General features: G+C 43.4%; 1 protein-coding gene across 3 annotated transcripts in view; it reads right to left on the bottom strand.

The window, feature by feature from the left end:
• ATRX (ATRX chromatin remodeler) overlaps nucleotides 1-20,470 on the bottom strand; it is a 76,668-nt gene that overhangs the window by 18,518 nt on the left and 37,680 nt on the right. For 2 of the 3 annotated variants that reach the window (XM_075573496.1, XM_075573498.1), the window contains 12 exons: nucleotides 19,599-19,745; nucleotides 18,882-19,059; nucleotides 13,455-13,592; nucleotides 12,340-12,515; nucleotides 10,802-10,919; nucleotides 8,135-8,298; nucleotides 7,705-7,796; nucleotides 6,235-6,407; nucleotides 4,166-4,319; nucleotides 2,413-2,549; nucleotides 889-997; nucleotides 622-799 (listed from right to left, as the gene is read on the bottom strand). In XM_075573496.1, coding sequence (XP_075429611.1) covers nucleotides 622-799; nucleotides 889-997; nucleotides 2,413-2,549; nucleotides 4,166-4,319; nucleotides 6,235-6,407; nucleotides 7,705-7,796; nucleotides 8,135-8,298; nucleotides 10,802-10,919; nucleotides 12,340-12,515; nucleotides 13,455-13,592; nucleotides 18,882-19,059; nucleotides 19,599-19,745 — 1,764 coding nt within the window. The remainder of the gene's footprint in view (nucleotides 1-621; nucleotides 800-888; nucleotides 998-2,412; nucleotides 2,550-4,165; nucleotides 4,320-6,234; nucleotides 6,408-7,704; nucleotides 7,797-8,134; nucleotides 8,299-10,801; nucleotides 10,920-12,339; nucleotides 12,516-13,454; nucleotides 13,593-18,881; nucleotides 19,060-19,598; nucleotides 19,746-20,470) is intronic. The other variant, XM_075573497.1, reaches the window with a different exon arrangement.

The raw sequence follows: 20,470 nt of genomic DNA, 5'->3' as shown, positions 1-20,470 counted from the left end.
CCAACAACGTCACTAAAGGGGGCGGGCTGCGCAATTTGATTGGTTTAGAGACAGTCACATGTGGCGACTCTCTAAAAAATCTAAATTTACCCGGCTTCCGATGTCGCTCTTACTATAAGCGCTTGCGACGGAGTCAATGGACTTGCTTCGGAGCGACGTTGCGTCGCAAGGCACTATAAAGCGCAGCCTAAGAGGGATATGAAGCCGGGGACCCCAGATTTGTCCCGTTACAGCCAGCCGCAGAGGACTACAGAAATAAAAACAAAGATGGCGCCGAGATGAACGCACGGCATCCAGCTCAGGCAAGGGAGCAGGGAGGCAAACTGCAAGGATGATGATGAACATCAATTCTGTGCGGTTTGCTACAATGTTAGTTATGTATTCGTTCTACTCTTAAGCAGAAAGAGTAAGGCTGCGCTTATAGTGCTGCGACGGTGACGTCACACTACAGTCACTGTAAAAATCAAATTGAAGTGACTCCCAGCGATCGCGACCAATCCATTGCTTCGTCGTGCCGCTCCTACTATAAGCGCACGCGACGGCTTCAATACATTTGTTTTGAAGCAACGTCACTGGCACTATAAGCGCAGCCTAACCGTGCAGTTAAATGTTTTTACTAACCTGTGCCAAGAACCTGTACACAAAGACCGCCTTATTCTGCCCGAATCTATAAACCCTGAAGATGCTCTGAATATCATATGATGGATTCCATGAGGCATCAAAGATGATGACACGATTAGCAGCCACAAGATTTATGCCGAGGGATCCTGCTCTAGTAGAGATAATGAACAGACGGCCCCTGGTAAAATGAAAGTGAGAACATACATAAGTATTACGTGGAAGAGTTAAAACAAAGCAAATGAAGCCGCTGCACTTGCAACTTCTTACCTCACGTTGGTAACATCATTAAAGTCCTCTGCCCATTTCTTTCTTGTTTGGGCACTGGTTGAGCCATCTAACCGATAGTAATCAATATTCCTGAACCACTTTCCTTCCCCTAGAAAGAAACATGAAAGAGCCAGTCTTCGTTATACTGTTACAATCAGCAGCCATCTTTAATGCCTTTTTATTCAACTTCTGGTTTTACCTGCACCTAAAAAAAGTAAACGTTTAGTTAACCGGGGCGTTTCCGGAGCTGGGAATAGCACGGTTCAACCTCTAGGTTACACCCTATCCCCGATGTAAAAAATAAAATAAAAACACTTCACAAAAATAGGAGGATTGTGACTTTTAGGGGAAGTCTTCGCCTCTTCTGTGCCAGAACACCAACCGATACATTGCCTGTTAACATGGGCAAATCCCAAAAGGAAATGCAAATTGCCAAGAGAGAGAATATTGGATTATAAGCAACTCTGGCAGCTCCAGGAAGGGACTTCAAAACTTGATAAAACTATCATTTTCTTAGACCATGTACACTGTAGTTAAAAAAAAATAGTTACCTACCCCTTTGTACATGAAACCAAAAACGAACTCCTTTATCTGCAGCAGATATGCTTCCAATTAGAAGAGATACGGTCTCTTCTGTACAATTTGCAACACTGTAGTAAAACTTTTGAAAGACATTTGCCTTCAAGGTCTAATTATTTCTTTTTTTGTGCTGAAATTTAGAACAGCTGCTAGAGTTTAATTAGACTAATAATTATGGGCTCTTGTTACCAGATGTTAAACAAAAAATAATATATGTACGTAGATCGTACAAGTCAAAATACAGCTGATGGAAGCACATTTTTCTCATAAAATGGTCGCAAAACCCTCTTCTGAAACACCACGCTTACTAAAAGGAAATTCCCAAATGTCTTCCACCCTCAAGAAAAGGCATTACCATAAAAGGACTGGAAAGGTAGAATTCAGCACAAAAAAAAACAGTCACAAAACTGTCGATACACTTCACCAAAAAGTAAATATCAAACATAATGCTCGTTGCGTAAAGATATGATCTGGATACAGAGACACGCCCCATTTAGGTCACATTAATATGGCTACAGCCCCAGTGTTCACTGCTGCAAGCGCGCCTCGCGGCGAGTGCACGGGTGAAAGCTGCGATCTGCAGGGGGGGGGGGGTATGGAGCAGGCATGATGGCCTACAATACCTCCACTCCTATTGGTCTACACAATCTGCCCTGCCATTGGCTGGCCGCTCACCACGTGATCGCGTTGTGGCAAGGAAAGTCAAAATTCTCGTCTTCCCTGCCTGCGGACATGTCGTCGCGCTTTGCACACCAACACACGTGCTGTGGTGTGCGGCCCGCACGCCATAGCGGCCACTGGGAACCTGGCCTAACGTTACACCTTATAGAATATCCCATTTGTATTGCTTTGCACAGTATCCAGGGCTATTAGAAAGATCTATTCCATGCAACGTCTTCAAGCAGGACTAAAAGATGCATATCAAGTTTGATTGGTGATACGTACCTTTGTAAATCTGAGGCTTATCTTCCGGCTTATCTTCCGGCTCATTTTCGGGCTCCTCTTCTGACTTCTCTCTATTTGCCAATTCCAGAAAATCCTCTATCAAATCCAGAGATATGAGAGATTGGCTGAAAACTAAACTGAAAAGAGTAGCAGAAAAGAGATTTAATTAAATCTGATCTTTCAATTCTACAACATGTATGGTTTTTTTCCCATCGCATACATCATGTTTCAGAACGTATCTCCCCCCCCCCACCCACCCCCAATTAAGAAAAAGAAAATGAGCACTTCAATAAGCTAAGCGAATGTATTTTGAAGTGATGCTTTTTAAAGTGTTATAAGCGCTTCCTTACAGTATATTGATCCAGAGGAAGTAAACAAAAAAAACCAGTGATACACAAATAATATCTCCTAGGGGGGAAAATAAATTCCTTCCTGACTCCAAATAGATTTCTTCCTGGATCAACATCCTTCCCATGTTTAATATTGGGTATATCCCTTTATACCATTGCGAAAAGATGTCCAACTGTTTTGGAAGTTATCTATTGTATCTGCCATCACAGTCTCCATGGGTAATGAATCCCACATTGTAACTGCCCTTACTGTAAAGAACCCTTTCCTTTGTTGCTGGTGAAATAGTAAGGATTCTGTTCAATCCGTGCCGGGATTTGCTGCCAGCGCGTGTTTTCCAGGCTGCATTTCCTGGTGGGTGTCGCCAGGCAAAGTTCTGTGTTTCTGCAGCTCCAGTCGGTCTTTGCTGTCGCCCTTTCCGTTACCCGTTTTGGATTCCTTGTTGCTGACCCCAGACCGTGACCCCAACCTCGCTGCCTTCTGCCTACCCCGACGCTTTGCCTGTTGCCGGGACTCCGCACCTTTGCCGCCAGCCCTGACCCCTGCTTCCATACCGACTACGAATACTCTTACAAGACTCTGTCCCAGGGCTATGGTCGGTTTATTTACATCCCTACCTCAGCCCTGCTGGTCCGCCTCCTGATTTGAGACGAGCACCGTCACAGAAATCTCCTTTCCTCCAACCTTAAGAGACGACCCTGTGTCGTTTGTACTGCCGCTGGGATGAATAGTTATTTTGAAAGCTCCTTGTATTGTCCCCAAATATATTTGTATATAGTTATCATATCCCCGCTAAGACACCTCTTTACTAATTAATTTAAACAAATCTAATTTAGCTAGCCTTTCATAAAATCAGATTATCCATCCCCTTGATTAATTTGGTGGCTCTTCTCTGCACTCTAGTTCCATAATGTATTTTCTAAGGAATGGTGCCCAAAACTGTACTCCATACTCAAGGTGTGGTCTTACTAATGCTTTATAGAGGGGCATAATTATGTTCACTTCCCTTCCATCCATTGCCCGTTTAATGCAAGGTAAGATCTTGTTTGCCTTTGCAGCTACTGCATGACTTTGGGCACTATTGCTAAGCCTGCAGTCTACAAGCACTCCTAAATCCTTCTCCATCAAGGATTCCCCCAATATATCTCCATTTAATTTGTAAGTCGCCTGTTTAGTCTTGTTTCCAAAATGCATAACCTTACATTTATATATCAATTACAGACAGAGCGTAAAAAACACAAGTGGGAAATTCTTGTCGCACCGCTCATTTTACAACGCAACATTCAACCGGCACTCAGGCAAAGAAAACGGATTTGGAAATTGTGGTCAAAAACCGGCAGCAGACCAGCGAGTTATAGAAAGACGGACACGTGAAACACAACAGGTGTAATACACAGGAACTCACACTTTGTCTCCCAGCTCCTCGGCCATGCGTAGGATCTCAAACAGGAGCGTTATCTTCCCAGAATGCGCCAGCACCTCGGCGTCTGCGTCAGTAACAAAGTCTTTGTACCAGTCTGCGGTGGGGCTACCGGGAGTGGAGGAGGCAGCGGCTTTGCCAGTGGTGGGGAAGAGAAAACAACGGGGGAAGGATAAGCAACGGTATATCCGTGTGGGGAGAGGGGAGAGAATAGGTAATAGGAAGACTATTTAATAAAGCAAGAGGTTATATCCATGGAACTATTTACGGCCTTCTTTCGTCTGCATATCAGTTTCCGCTACGCATACAGCACTATACCATAAAAACACACCTGACGTGCAGTGCTTCTAAGCATTTCTTGCTTAGAAGTAAAAGCAACTGTTCCCTTTGAAAAGGACCTTGTGTAGCGTGTGTTTTAATTCAATATTTAGCCATTAATAAATGTTGAAGAACTGTGTTTTAAGAGTTTGGGGAAAAGCTCATCAACCTATACAATTGTTAAGTAGACAAGAGGTACTTCTAAAACGTCAGGACCACATACTATCTAACATCTGGCTAGAGAACCAGAAAAACACATAGCGATGGTAGCCACTGATCCAATCAAACGTATCAGGGAGAAAGAACACAGTATGGTATGATTTTAATGAGCAGACAAAATGGTGGCAGTTGAGTGTTGGAAGTTACAGGCTTTATCCTCTGTTATGACGCAACAATAGCACTTTAATGAATGAATAAATAAATAGAAGGGACAGACCCTTTAAGGATGCGGACCTTTAATTTGCCTGCTATCAAACTCTACTGGAGGAGCCAGTATGGTGAAAGGTGTGTGCTGGTTGAATTATACAGTGTGGATATTGGATACCACCAATTACATTTTCTCTACGATAAGCTGCAGCGTGTGTAAAATGAGTGGGCATCCAGGTACAACAACAGTCTTAATTTGGGAGAGAGGATTCTACATAGAAACCTTCAATGCTGCATGTAAAAATGTAACTTTCCTCATTACTAGAACTGCTTGCATCCTTCAGAATAGCACCAAGGCCCTTGTGTTGCAACCAAAGGAAAAAAGTGTGTGTGTAATTATGTGGACTGCGACTACAAACAAGGGATGCATATTATCATTTGAGCATCACGTTTTCGAATGCCAAAGCGGCAGAAAGTCTTGGGCCTGTGGCTATAAAGGGATAGCACAAAGAGGCCGTGCCAAAACTAATGAACTGGCAATTTGCAAGACTTTCCTTTTTTGGTGCATGGACTGATCTCTGGCCAAAGCAATTAGACCCGACATAAAAGAGTTAAGAGGGACATTTCTACAAGATTAGGTAAGCAACATGACCTGGCAAATAAAAACAAAGGAACAAGTGGCGTCCTACTACTGTTTGCAGGACTGGAAGCCACCAAGCCTTTAGAAAGGAACACACTCCACTATATGGTGAGGAGGGTTTATTTTATTAATGACCGATGCGCAGCAGTTATGTAGGGGACAGTCTGGCCATCGCTCTGCTTCTCTGGACAGAAGAGGTTACACTGGAAGGGCAACATTTAAGATGTGTGATACCGTGTACAAAAAGGACATCAATGAACCCCTCTGTTGGTAGAGGCTTACTGCAGATCTTTTGTGCCCTAGAACAGGGGTGTTCAACTCCAAATCCTCAACACCAACCTGCCCCCCCCCCTTGTCATGTAAAGAAGCTGTGTTCAGAAGACGAAAACGTTAAGAGGTGGGTATTAACCAGGTAACTTAATTCCTCTGGTGGCAAGATATTGGCAATCCTGACATGGGGGAGACCTCAGCTCCAAAAACTCACAACAAAAACAACACAGAACAGCGGAAACGGCTCCATGAATTCTTGTTGACAGTACTGTGTTACCCCTCGCGCTGCAAAGCGTCGCTACCCACCTTGGCATCCAAAGGGTTAAACAGAAGCAATGCCCAAGAAATAAATAGTTTTGTCTTTTTAGTGTTACGATCGGACATTCACGGTCAAAGGTATCCCAAACACCCTCCCTAAGCGCCAACTCTTCTTCGCACCACCCGAGTGCGAGATACTCACTTTCTTCTGGTTTCACGACTGCAGGTGCGCTCGGAACCTCATCCACGCTGGCGTCTTGCCCTTTCCCTCCCCGGGACCGTGAATTCCACACCTTAATCACCTCCACATCGTTGTCGCTTTCCGCTTCGCTCGAGTTGCTACCCTTCTTGCCTTTTCCCTTTGATTTCTTTTTCCTAAAGAAGATACATAAAGTCCGTTGCAATAAACGACAGTAAATAAAGCTGGATTAAAACACGTCCCCGTGGCGAACGACTCCTTCCTCCTGCAGCACGATACCCGTTTCACAATTCTTATAGTCTTTATTACTCTGATGATCATAAGAGCACAGGGGGATTTTGGAGAGTGGTTGTAATACAGCATTTATCAGTGCCATGGAAACGGAGAGAGATCAGAGCCTGTGTTTCACAAAAGAAAATGTTATAATGCAGCACGTTTTAGTTGTGTATACCACGGTTACAAGGTATACAGCACAAATATACCTCCCACGAACATGGTGTAAAGAAAGATGTGCAAAACGGACCGTTTGCTTCATGACTTAGGCCGCGCTTATAGTGCTGGCGACAGCAACGCGACCGATGACATCACCCGCAAAAGTTATAATTTAACTTTCAGCGACAGGGTCATTGATTGGTTCAGAGATAGTCACATGTGGCGCCAGTCTCTGAAAAATCAAATATCCCCAGCTTCCAAATTTTTGGTCACTCCGTCACGCTTACGATAAGCGCTCGCGACAGAGTCCATTGTTGTGTTTTGGAGCGGCGTCGCCTTCGCGGACACCAAGCGCAGCCTTAAATGTAACACTAATGAAGGAGAAATAGATGCCCTCACAAATCACAGTGGGAAGCGGACACGGCTGATCTGGGAGCCCCAACTTGTTGAGGGTGCAGAAGACTTGAATTAAACCGGCAGTAGATTTAGCAATAAAAAGGTTTAGTAGTGATGAGATACAGTGATCGACATGTCAGACCTTGGCAAAAGGGCCATAATTAGGAGTGGACAATTGATCACTGTATCATTTTTCACTACTAAAAAAAATCAATAAAAAAAAAATAAAAAAAAATTTTTTTTTGCTAAATCCACTGCCGTTTCTATTTATTGAAGAACGTTAAAATCGACCACTGTCAGAATATTGCAAAACCCCAAATAAAATCAGTTGGCATTTGTCTGACTAATTCCTGGTGTTCTTTCACGTGACGTTATCGTTAAGTGATTTTTTGGCAAGAGGTGATGTAAACGAGAGAAAATAAATCTCCTGGGTAGAATGGATTTTGCTCATTTATATTTCTATACAATTTTTGGAACTGCACAAACCCACACATGAATGTATCTTTAACCCTTTCATTGTAAATATTATTAGAAACACACTGATCCATAATGCGTTGCAGGCGCCTCCAGCGGCAAAAACGGTTAGTGGACATCACTTCGTTAAATGAAAGTGCTGCACGCAAACGTGTTACAAAATGAGCTCACTTTGACGATTCTTCCTCAGACGTTAGACTCATGGAAGATTCCTCAGAATCGGAGGCTATGAACTCATCCATGCTATCCTCATCAAAATAACCCTGCAATAAAAAAAAAAAAACACACATGTCTGACGTCACTGCCAAAGAATACTCCACAGCAGGCGCTGTCGTTTTAAATTGAAACTTTTGCTACACATCTGTTTAGTCACTTGGAAAATGTCTGGCTTACATCATTTCAAACAAAGCTTTAATAATGGGCATATATCTTGAAATATAAAGGAACATGATCGGAGATGAAAGAACAGCAGGCAAATCTATAGCACGGCGTATACGGAAAAAGTTCCATTATTTCACCGAAATTCTACCCAGTATTTGGCATAGCTTATTGGGGAAACATTTAACAGAGATGAAAATATGCAGTCTGATATCTGCTTTACCTTATTTTCTTTACTAATATAGTCCAGCTGCAAACACCAAGGGTGAGTCCAGATCCTACTTAAAACCTGGAAGTCCTGAAATAGCTTAGTTCCAGCTTTGCCTTTTCCTCCTCCTGCTCCTCCACCTTCACCAGCAGCAGCAGCAGCAGCAGCACCACCTAGACCTGTCAATAAGGATCAATGATTTCAGGACTTCGACATTACTGTACCATGCTTCCGCTAATTGTAGTTGCTCAAGTAGCCATGTGCATTTTCTCTTCACACACACCACCCCCCCCCCCCAAAAAAAACTCACCAAGGCAATTGAAACATATTACAGATGTCAAATGCTCGCAAAATGTTAGACAATTTTTCAGAATGCATCTGAAGCTGCATTACCGTTGTCCTGTGGCCCTTTCCCTCTAATCTAACCACTTTCAGTTGATTTTATATTTGTGAAAATATTTATTTAAAAAAAAAAAAAAGTATGTAGGGCTTTAGAAACCTCAATGCCTCCCCAATCCCTCCTTCTAATCCCCCCAAAAAACAAGAAAGCAAAGAATAAAGGAATGTGTTGGGTATAGAATAATAGCACGAGTAAGAGAAAAACTATGGGATATAAAAAATATATAGCAAACATTTTAATTTAAAAAATAACCAACGTGAATAAAAAGCAGACAGCCCATGCGGATGTCACATTTTAATGAGGTAAGTAGCTGTTCATGGATGGCTTCCAATAGTGCAGGGGTAGCCCACTCCAGTTCTCAAGGGCCACAAACAGGTCAGTTTTTAGTATGTCCCGGTTTCAACAGAGGTGGCTCTGTCAAAGACTGAAGCAGGATATCCTGAAACCCTGATCTGTTAGTGGCCCTTGAAGACTGGAGTTGGCCATCCCTGCACGAAGGCATCTCCAATTTGAAGCAAGGGGGTAAATATAATTAGATGAAACAACGATGGCGAGTGTCAGAAAACCAGGTTTGACTAATAAATGTCGAATAATACCCAAGCATGTCATGTTTATGAATGCAAAGTCATAAAAAATAATTTTACACTCTATAGAAATGTTATGCAAAATGCTTTTTAAACTCTAGTTTATAGTCATAATAGCTTAAGCTACTGTAATATTAACATGTTACATTGTTTTTATGACTATTCATACCGTAATAAAAAGCTAAAGTTTAATTGACATGTTTCAGTTCCAGAAAGGTTTTAAGACCATACAAGCAAGCTTGAACATTTATTAGATCACTTACTCCGATCCCCGAGGGCTAAACTGTATTACTAATGCACATGATTTATTAATATTTCTGAACTGGTATCTTATTACCATCAAATCCAGCCTAATGATAATAGTCTGTAAAGTATTCAAGACAAAAGCCAGTTGGCAACTTATCTAAAGCATTCTGAACTGCACAATCAAAACAATTAAGACAATGGTACACTTTTCGTACCCACATTTAACATCTGCTGTCCATCATGTCTCGGTACAAGTTGTAATTAGACTTATGATATCATTCTGTTTTTAAATTAAAGTTGTTCAAAAAATAAAAAAAACTTCAGAGGACGATTGCAGCAACAGCAGAAAATAAATACTCTGCAGAAAACCGGGAACTGGCATAATTAGTCCAGATCCAACACGTTAAAGGGCAGATTAAAAGATTAACTTAATCCGCAAAACCAGGTTTGTGCCCCAGATCAACCACCTAAAGTGTTTCAAATGTCAGAAAGGTAGATTACAAGGAACGGTTTGCAGTGTCCAAGATGTAAACCAGGTCGCTGGTGGGATATTATGCAGGGATTAGCTGCAGGCTGCTTCATTATGATCAATGCATGTTTGATGACACGGATGTACAAAAAAAAAAAACACTTTGGGTGGAGATGGGAACCAGAATGATTGTAAACTTAACACCAAAAGGTTGCACACCGCTGCTGCTCTTGCACTGGCAGCATTAACCTGTCCCAGTCACAAATACCGACACACATTTTAGTGCAAAATGTCATCTTTTGGACGAGAGAGAAAACAAAGTGCTTCTCTTTCAGAACCCACCTCCTGCACAGAGGCATTTTTGAGAGTTTAAATTTATTACCTATCGGCAACTATGTTACTCACATGCAGGAAGCTCCTCAACATGAAGGAAGGGAGCAAAAGCCCTTATTAAGTAAAATCCCTTTAGTAAGGGGGAGGGGTCTTCGTTTAACACTAGGAGGCCCCCGGTTTAACTCCCAGGAAAAAGGAACAATCACTAGACAACTGCTGCAATCATAGGGTTAATGGCAAAACCTGATCGTACACAGGTTATACAGCCACGCCCAAGTCACGCGTCCGCACAGCCAAAAACCGGGATACAAACTGCTGGTCCAGACGTCCGGGATCTACCCGCCTGCATGATGAAAGCTGGCTCAGCAGCAGGACAGGGTACATAATACAGTACCAAGAGCCATATTTACCCAGCAGCCTCCTGCCGCTGGAGACCGACCATTCAATTCAATTCAAATGGTCGTCCCGTGCCGGAAGTTGTATTGCAGCAGAAAAGGCCCAAATTTACTTACTGGTTATTAAAAGTATTAACTACTATGTGGCTAACTTCATGCACTGCCATTTACACATATGATACAGATTTTGGACCGACTGAAACGCACACTACATTCTGCTCAAAATAACAGGAAAATAAGAGCTCAGCGACCTACCTGTCATGTGCTCCAAATAGTACCGGTAGAGTTTACATTGAATTTTGGACAACCTAACGGATAGAACGTACTCATACTTTGGTGGCAAAAACTTTGTAAGTGCCGAGTAATCTTTCCTCTGAAACACAAAGAACATACAGGTACAGTCAGCATTATTTGTATGACCTTGCACAGAATACGTATTCAGCATTAGGCTGGAGAATAATACATGTACAAGAAAACAGGACGGCAAAGTAGCTGAAGTTACTGAAAAACTAGCTGCGTGTCACAAGACTACACCCCTTGCGTATGTGTACATTTTGTTGATGGTACGTACACAAAATGAGGGAGTTTCCCAAGCAGCTGAGAATGATTAACAAAGCGGCTCATTTTAAACATTACAATAATGCTTTAAAAGAACTCCTGGGGCCTCTCTGTTTTTTGTTTTAATAGCTTTGAAGCATGGGTTCTCCCGAGCTTAACCACGTTGATTTCACTCCCGGGGACCCCCTGCTTCCTGAGATACTTGCCTCGGAAGCGGGTGTCGGTATATCTGGCAAGTTTAAAAGTCCCGCGGACAAAACGGAAGATGCAAGGGATGACGTCACAGCTTCCAAATGGCCCGCTGGACATTTAAACTCGCCATTTTGTTAGCCTTAACTATCCCATGTGGGCTGTTACCGGCACCACCTTTCGAAGTATGTATCTCGGTAAGCAGGGGGTCCCCGGAGAGGAAATAAACATGGCTCAGCTCTGGAGACCAACAGCCTTAAAAAAAAAAATTAAAAAAAAATTAAGTGTCACAAGGCCACGTCCAGGGTAAAGATGAGCGCGCAGCGCGAACAAACACATTGCGACAATGTGTTTGTACTGAATGCACGCATCCATGAACGCTGCGCTGCTTGCAGAGAAACATTTTTTCGTTTGTCGTGCTTGGCCTGGTCACGTGCGCGGGTCAGCCAATTAGGGCTAACCGCTAACTTAATGGCACGGGCACACCCTCCATGCGCGCAAGAAGCTGGCCAGGAATCGCCCGGGCAACAAGAGCGCCTGACGTCATGGCGCTCGAGCGCGCTCCCACCCTGGACGAGACCCAAGACTTAATTTGTAAGGGAAGTGAAACAATATATTCCCACTGCAATCCCTACAATAATTAACTAAACCTACAAGGGCAAAGTAACATATCCTCTTAAGAGCCAAATACCCGGACACCTGGAAGTAATTGGCAGTTTGTGACGTTGTGGTGGAAAATGAGAAAAGGTTGGTAACAGCGAGAAAATGCTAGTGTGCGTGTAGTGAGCAACCTAGAACCCTGGTGTGTTACACGTATCCTGCGAAACGTAGACACATGGGGTGTCCCGTTTGTACTGTAAAACCTAGAACACTTGGGTGTTTCGTGTGTACCGAGACACCTACAAGCCTGGGGTATAACGTGTGTACTGTGAAATCTAGTATCATGGGGTGTATATGCACTGAAAAACCTAGGATCGTGGGGTGTTACCTCGGAGTACAAACTGTTTGATATGCATTGTCGTTCCTGAAAATAAGCACTCACAAACCTGAACACATCCAGCGAGCATCTCATAGAGGATGTGAGCACGTTTTTTCATCACTCTGACATCTATCATTGTAGAGTCTGCACACTGCCCGTTCTGTATAGGGTTTATAAAACGATTCCTAAATTCCTTAACAGAGCCAAGCAAATTTTCCTTGATAAAATTGACCATGCAGTGATCTGGTGAAAATAAAAAACACACATACCAGTACGAATTAAGAGTACAGCAAAAAATTAATGATTCATAAATTACAAAGCAACCACATGCTTTCAGATGTTTAAAATGCCATGCGCGATGAAACGAGTTGCCTGCGCAGGTCTGCGTTAAGTTTCTCCGCCTTTGCAAAGAATATCATCTTACTAGTGTAAATAATCAGATCCCTTTTACATATTAATCTCTTCATATATTTTAGCAGCTTTAGACGAAACAAAATGCACTGAAATGTTTTTCACATTATTGGACAACTATGAATGCTTTATTTTAACACACAGAAGCCACAGATGTCATTAAAAAGGGGATTTTAGCCAACTTTAGCAACAGTGTAATGGAAACTGTCACAAAAGCTGTAAATAGCCAGGCATTGTTTTCCACAGTAATGGAACGCATGCGTTTTTAATGCGACACGCGGTTTGTGACATTTTAAAAGTATCAAAAACCTCAAAAAGAAAAGGCCCTATGGACCATGTCCCTGCAACAGCACCTCGTCTCCCCTTCAGTTATAGGAGTGTCAGGTACAGGTTTCCGACTAATTGTAGTGCCTCAGTATACTTGAAGTTACATCCGTTTCTTCATTCATGAAAAACCCTAACGCATTTAAAAGCCATCGCAGCCGCCATTAAATCGATTTTTCTCCAGGACCCAAATAGCTACCAGAACTTTGCACTATACAGGGAGAATAGGTGACTTGCACAAGGTCACTAGCAGTTAAGACCTGGCGTCTTTATTAAAGTATGCACAAATTATTAGGAATACATATGGTATAAGGCTTATCCAACTTAAGGCTACTAGAAACCCAAACGCAATTTTATTTTTGAATGGTAATGGGTATATCACACCATCCAACTATCAAGGAATTGTGGGTTTATTCAACTACGACCGTGAAAGCGCGTGTCTCTTACATTCCACCAGGTTATTTTGCAGCGGGGTTCCTGTGAGAATGATCCTCCTTTTTGTGGAGATGGAATTCATTGCCTTGGAAATGGCGGAGGCCTCATTTTTTAGAATGTGTCCTTCATCGCATATCACAAAGTCGGGACCTGGGAAAACCGTAATAAGACACATTACGTCACACACGCATCAAGGGGTGCACGGGTTATAGCGATACAATATTAAGGTCTATATTCCACACAAAAGCAACACGACAACACGACAACACAGATAAACAATACGCTCTGGGATCACACAGGGACACAGTAACAGACCCTGGCAGCTACGCTGAAACCACAGGAATATGACAACGTTCTTCTTAGAAGTGTGGATTCGTCATTCAATATGTAGGTATCAATTCAGGGACATTAGAGTTCCATTTTTTGGCAGTTTCTATCAAAACCAACGCTTAATTTATTTATTTTTTCATGTAAAATAATCCATGATTGCCCTTAGCCATCAAAACCCGGGCAGGGCAACTCCAGTCCTCAAGGGTCACCAAACAGGTCAGATTAAGGATATCTCTGCTTCAGCACAGGTGGCTCGTAGCAGGGGGACTATACTTGCTTATCGGAGTGTAGGGGGGACTGTCCTTCCTCTGCCCTTGGTTGGTTATTGCTTCTGATAAAGTGCAGTGAATTCCCAAAACTTAACAGGGCTTCTGTTCCAGCAGCAATATGCGATTCTTGGTTTGTTTTCTTAATGAAAGATCCCCAGTTATCTGAGTCATTTGAAATACAGGGGCTCAAGGTATTTAAACTCTAAGCCTCACCTGTAACACAGCTGGCCGGGAGAGGCTCTGGGCTATCAGGCTCCCCCAGCCACCCGGCGCCAGATGGCTCCTCTACCCTCGTTGACGGGCACGCAAAAGTTGGTAATGGCTTGGGGGAAGAGCAGCCCGAAAGCCATCTTAATGAAGCACCTAGCCCTTATGGGGGCGACGGGCCTGTTCTACGTCCTCTGCCCCTTCCGATCAGCAGCTGTGGGCCACCCTCGTCCTGCCACGCGTGGGAAGCTAATACAGCAATGTCACCAGGCGAGAACGTTACTGTGATGTGTGACACTTGTCACCGATTACCCCGAGTCACGATTATACTCGAGAGCAGGGAAGCCAACTCCAGTCCTCATGGGCCACTAACAGGTCAGGTTGTTAGGATATCCCTGCTTAAGCACAGGTGGTGCACTCAAAGACTGAGCCACCTGTGCTGAAGCAGGGATATCCTTAAAACCTGACCTGTTGGTGGCCGTTGAGGACTGGAGTTGACCAGCCCTGGTTTTTCATGTCATTCTAACTCTGCGGAATATGTCAGCACTTTATAAAAACAATCTCTTTATGGGCTGGGTGGTCTCCAACCGGCGGCTGTAATATTGTGTTCAACTAGCGCTGCTAACTTGTGACGGAGCAGAGGTCAAGAATCCCAGGAACAACTAGATAAAAGTGCTACAAGACTTCTAAGCAGGTTATACTGCCACCTCTGGTGGCAACTAGGAAAATCAAACCCATGCGGATGTAAAATACTCTCATTATGGGAAATGGGAGTTTGTGCACAATATATTCTTACTGCGGTTTCTGCCCAGTGATTTTAAAGCAGCAAAACATGTGAAATCATCTATCGCGTTATTTTTAAATAAATCAGTTCTGTTGTATTAGATAGGGGCTGTTTTCTGTTTTTCTGCGTTTTTAAGGAGTTTTAAAGCAGCAGTCCAAGCTGCCTTTTTTCCCCCTTTAATATGTGTGTTATCAATAAATCCACACAATGATAAGAAATTAGCTAAATTGCCGATCGATCGGCGAAGATTCACCTCAGGAGTTCACTAAATGGTTGCAGGAGTATTGACTCAGTATCTGTGACTCTGTAAATGGTTGCTATAGAAACAATAGAGAGGGGGGGAGGGGTGCGGCAGTTAGAGGTCCTGCGCTCCCCCCCCAGGCATTTAAATTAAATGCCTGGGGGACCGCGCGAGCCCTCTATAATACTTACCTTCTGGCGACACGTCGTCGTGGTAACCCGGCGGTATCATGGCAACGTGGTCACATGACCCTGCGGCCGAGCCGGGGGTGGGGATGGGAGGGCGTGCAGGCAGGGCGTGCGCACAGGGTAAAGTTTGCGCACTTCTGCTTTAAAGCATACTTTAATTTCTATAGCAGGTTTTATCCCACCTCCCCAACAGTGCAAGATCTTGGCAACAAATTATCAGAAACGGGAGTGTTGCAAATATTCCCAGTCGTTTGAGCTGCGAACTGCAATAGCTAATGTTACCTTAGTAATATCAGGATACATTGTAGCTGCTGAGATGCACTGAAAGTTTGATTGAAACTGAAAAGCAGCCATTATGATAGGCACACAAATCAGGATTTTTACAGATTTGTAACCGGAACACCAAACGATTTCCAGCTTAGGTAAGAATGTAGAATTATACACGAGTACATATACAAATAAGAAAGAAATAGAAAAGGGGGGGAAGTACTATTGCCACTTTAAAAAAGTGCACATCCCATCCTGTGCGCGCCAATACATTTGCAATTATTTAAGCATGCAACTGTTTAAGAAAACGTTAGTCTAGTCTATCATGTTAAACACGAAGCAATGAAAGAGTTAAACAAAACCAATATCTGATTACATGAAGACATGAACCATTAACCTCCAGTCCTCAACGGCCACCAACAGGTCAGGTTCAGGATATCCCTGCTTCAGCACAGGTGGTGCAGTCTGATGATGCCACCTGTGCTGCAGCAGGGATATCCTGAACCTGACCTGTTGGTAGATCGAGGAAAAGAGTTGCCCGCCCCTGTTCTATACCATCCGAGGGGTCCATCATCCCAAGATCCATATGGGATGTATAGGTTGGGTGCAGCAAATTTACACCTTCAACATTTATACAGCTACACTGTAACCAATTTTCTGAAGGATGTTTCCCCCACAGCAGCTGCTAACGTTCATGTCAAATAGATTTGCATAATTAGCACCGGATAACTGCTGCTGACCACATACGGATATCCAAGAGTGCATGCAGGACCTCTTCTACGCTGCACAGTAATTAAGGAGAATCAAGCTGTGATCTCTGTGTCTTCACACAGTCCCAGAAGCAAGTGTTCCGGTGAAGGGAAGCATTTTCCTGTTTTATGATGTGCAAAGTAGTAAAACAAAGATACTTTGGACTACCTCTAGTGACCCCCAGCTGATAGGAAGCAGAGGTCAGTGCAGCACGGTCTCAGTGGCAGCCTAAACCCTAAAGCCTTCAGGCTTGTGTTAAACCTGATGCAAAAATAATGCTCGAGTTACTGGGATAGAAATCAAAGGCAAGCGCAATCAAACTCCAGGTTCCTTCCCTGGCTGGAGTCGAGGCCAGTTACACACGGCTAACACAAACCAGCAGCGAGGTGCTCAGGTCAGTCAATTAGGAAGTGCAGGAGGAGATGCACGTTACCCAGCAAATGTTGTTACAGGGGCACTGAGGCATTTGCAGTTTTTAATCTGACCGCAGCTGGCATTAGCCCACACCCTGTACCTGTTGATTACACTATTCAGTGGTGGAGACAGGAATTGGCTTGAATGTCTATGCAGTACGGATTCATTCAAATATAATTTGTAATACAAAGTAGTGTGTGTGTGTGTATGTGTGTGTGTGTGTGTATGTGTGTGTGTGTATGTGTGTGTGTGTATGTGTGTGTATGTGTATGTGTATGTGTATGTGTATGTGTATGTGTATGTGTATGTGTATGTGTGTGTGTGTGTATGTGTATGTGTGTGTATGTGTGTGTATGTGTGTGTATGTGTGTGTATGTATGTGTGTGTGTGTGTGTGCGTGTGTGTGTGTGCGTATGTGTGTGTGCGTATGTGTGTGTGCGTGTGTGTGTGTGCGTGTGTGTGTGTGCGTATGTGTGTGTGCGTATGTGTGTGTGCGTATGTGTGTGTGCGTATGTGTGTGTGCGTATGTGTGTGTGCGTATGTGTGTGTGCGTATGTGTGTGTGCGTATGTGTGTGTGCGCGTATGTGTGTGCGTATGTGTGTGTGTGCGTATGTGTGTGTGTGCGTATGTGTGTGCGTGCGTATGTGTGTGCGCGCGTATGTGTGTGCGCGCGTATGTGTGTGCGCGCGTATGTGTGTGCGCGCGTATGTGTGTGCGCGCGTATATGTGTGCGCGCGTATATGTGTGCGCGCGTATATGTGTGCGCGCGTATATGTGTGCGCGCGTATATTTGTGCGCGCGTATATGTGTGCGCGCGTATATGTGTGCGCGCGTATATGTGTGCGCGCGTATATGTGTGCGCGCGTATATGTGTGCGCGCGTATATGTGTGCGCGCGTATATGTGTGCGCGCGTATATGTGTGCGTGCGTATATGTGTGCGTGCGTATGTGTGCGTGCGTATATGTGCGTGCGTATGTGTGCGTGCGTATGTGTGCGTGCGTATGTGTGCGTGCGTATGTGTGTGTGCGTGTGTTTGTTTATTGGTTGCCTGTTATGCTTGTTGACAAGCACAGAATGTTATAGCTGGTATCGGAATATCACCGGACACAAGACCAGGGACTCTGACCCATGCACACACTCCAGTGAATAGTTTAACAACACTAACAGTATCTGTCAGTTTGAAACTCTTCAAATCTACGTAAACTATAGCAAAGCAATACCCAATCTTCACTAAACTAGTGTGTGTGTGTGTGTGTGTGTGTGTGTGTGTGTGGTGTGGTGTGGTGTGGTGTGGTGTGGTGTGTGTGTGTGTGTGTGTCACTTCTCACATTTTAATTAAAATGGTTCCCAGCAGTGACTGTTTCCCTCTTTAAGGTCACAGCAGAATGCCAAAGCGAAAACTCCACCACTGCCTTTTACTGGCAGTCAGGTTCATTGCCAGCTCTGACTCACAACCATAACCAGATCCAAATAACAGCACAGCTGCAATGTAACCGTGTCCAACGCAGCCAGAAACTACTGGACAACAACAGTATGTTGTGTCTGCTTTATCTGACAACTTCGCACAACGTCAGGACTCCGCATAAAAACCCACCACAAGAAAACCCATAAAAAAAGTTAAGTTCTACTTCAGGTCAAATAATAACTTTCTAGGAAAATAGTTTTAAATACGACGGTACATTCTAAATATAAAACGGAGGACATAACTCCTTTGCCGTCATAGGCGACTGCAAAAATGGAGTCCAATTTGAACTTCCAAAGGCATATTCAACACAGGGCCTGGTCAAGGCATTTCTAGAGAATGTGCAGTCCTCCCCAGTAGTGGGCAGCAGCGCCTAACTGGCATCTTTCCGCGCTTCGGGTATATATTCCGTAGCATGGTTATGTCGTTTGATATTGGAATGTCACTATATTAAGTACAAGTGCCCCCTGGCACTGAAGAGTTGAAGACGCTAATTCGGTTAGGGTTATCAATTTAACAATTTACCTGGATCAACTAGAGTCTTCTGGTAGATTTCTTTCAACTTCTTGCTCTTCACATTTCTTCCTTGAGTGAGGTTCCGGTACATTTCATAGCCAATAATCAGAACCCCGCCTTCGTCGTGCCATCGCTGCATCATGAGGCCCCGCTCCTGCGGGCGCTTCACGGTGGCAAGTTCAATGACCTGGTGACAAGCAGAAAGGGTTTCCGTTCACATGTGGAAGGGGAGAGGCTGTCCTGATATATATGTACCAGTTATGTACAACTTTGGTCAAATGTTGAATTCATGTTCAAAATGGCATATATATGGCACAGCAAAAAAATGACATATTACACATTCTGCTATCTTTAACGTGGGATTTAATTGATGGAATTGGAAGCCTGATCTGCATTGATATTCATTCAAAAGCCACATTGAATGTGATGTGAACAAGTTATTTTGTTTAAAGCATTTCAGAAAATCTCCATGTGTACAATGGATTGTGATGGTGTGTGATGGTGTGTGGATAGATCTAGAGAGATAGATACACACACTAAACATTTAATAGAGTCCCAACACAATGCAGTAGGTAGGTTGATAATATAAGTTGAGTGTGGACTGACGATTGGACAAACTGTAATCATTATTAAAAAAGTGGTTTGGGGATTTCCGAAGCTGTAGCAGATATTTTAGAAGTCACAATGAATGAAGCTATTTGTCAGAAGTAAAAATATTTGGCAAACCTCTAGACTCTCGTCATCTTCCATGCCCTCTTGCCACTTTTCGAACTCTGTGACCCAGTTCAGGACAGTGTTCAAAGGACACACCACAAGGGCCGTGCTGAAGTTCATCTTGTCACACAACAGAAGGGTATGAAGAAAAGTCACCACCTAAAACACACATTAACAAAAAACACTTTAAAAACAGACAAGAGAAGCCAAGGATGCATCTCATTCAGTACTTGAGAGCTTTGTTTTAACTTGTTTTCAATAGATTCAGTGAAAAATAAATTTTCTGTAAAATAATTCTCAATCCGTGACTGTTACAGAAGCATTTCTGTCAGTCAAGATTCTAATAAACCCAGCATTGGTAATATTCTTCGTCGGTTCTTTGTCCAATCTTGATAAAAGGCCAATGTTAATTGTTTTTAGAAATCGCATTTTACATATAATCACATGCTTTTTTCCCCACCGAGGCGCCATTAATAGTCACCGCTTATTAACGTGGCAAGAGCAGCACCCCTGGAAGTTTATTTTGATATGTATAGCTTTATTTATAGCACGAAAGGGTACTCTGCGCTTTACAAAGACAATACAGAACAGGGAATTATAATACAAGAAGCACAGCAAAAGTCAGACAATAGGAAAGGAAATCCTTCTTTTAAGAGGCAAGTTTTATGGTTGTCTGGTATTAAATTAGATAGGTTAACACCATTATCAGGGAGGAAGGAGGCAGCAGGCGTCGGCAAGAGCAAGTGTGTACATGGCTGGGCCCAGGATTAGGAGATATCTCCAGCAGTAAAGGGAGAAGGAGGGAGAGAGGAAGTGTCAAGAGGATTTGTGGGGGTTGGTTTTATTGAGGGGTGTACGGGTTGTTGGGAAAGGTGGTTAAATAA

Source organism: Ascaphus truei, chromosome 16, assembly GCF_040206685.1.
Source record: "Ascaphus truei isolate aAscTru1 chromosome 16, aAscTru1.hap1, whole genome shotgun sequence".
NCBI classification, from domain to species: Eukaryota; Metazoa; Chordata; class Amphibia; order Anura; family Ascaphidae; genus Ascaphus; species Ascaphus truei.
Note: the sequence above shows the minus strand (reverse complement) of the source record. Positions and strands in the feature narration are given on the sequence as shown.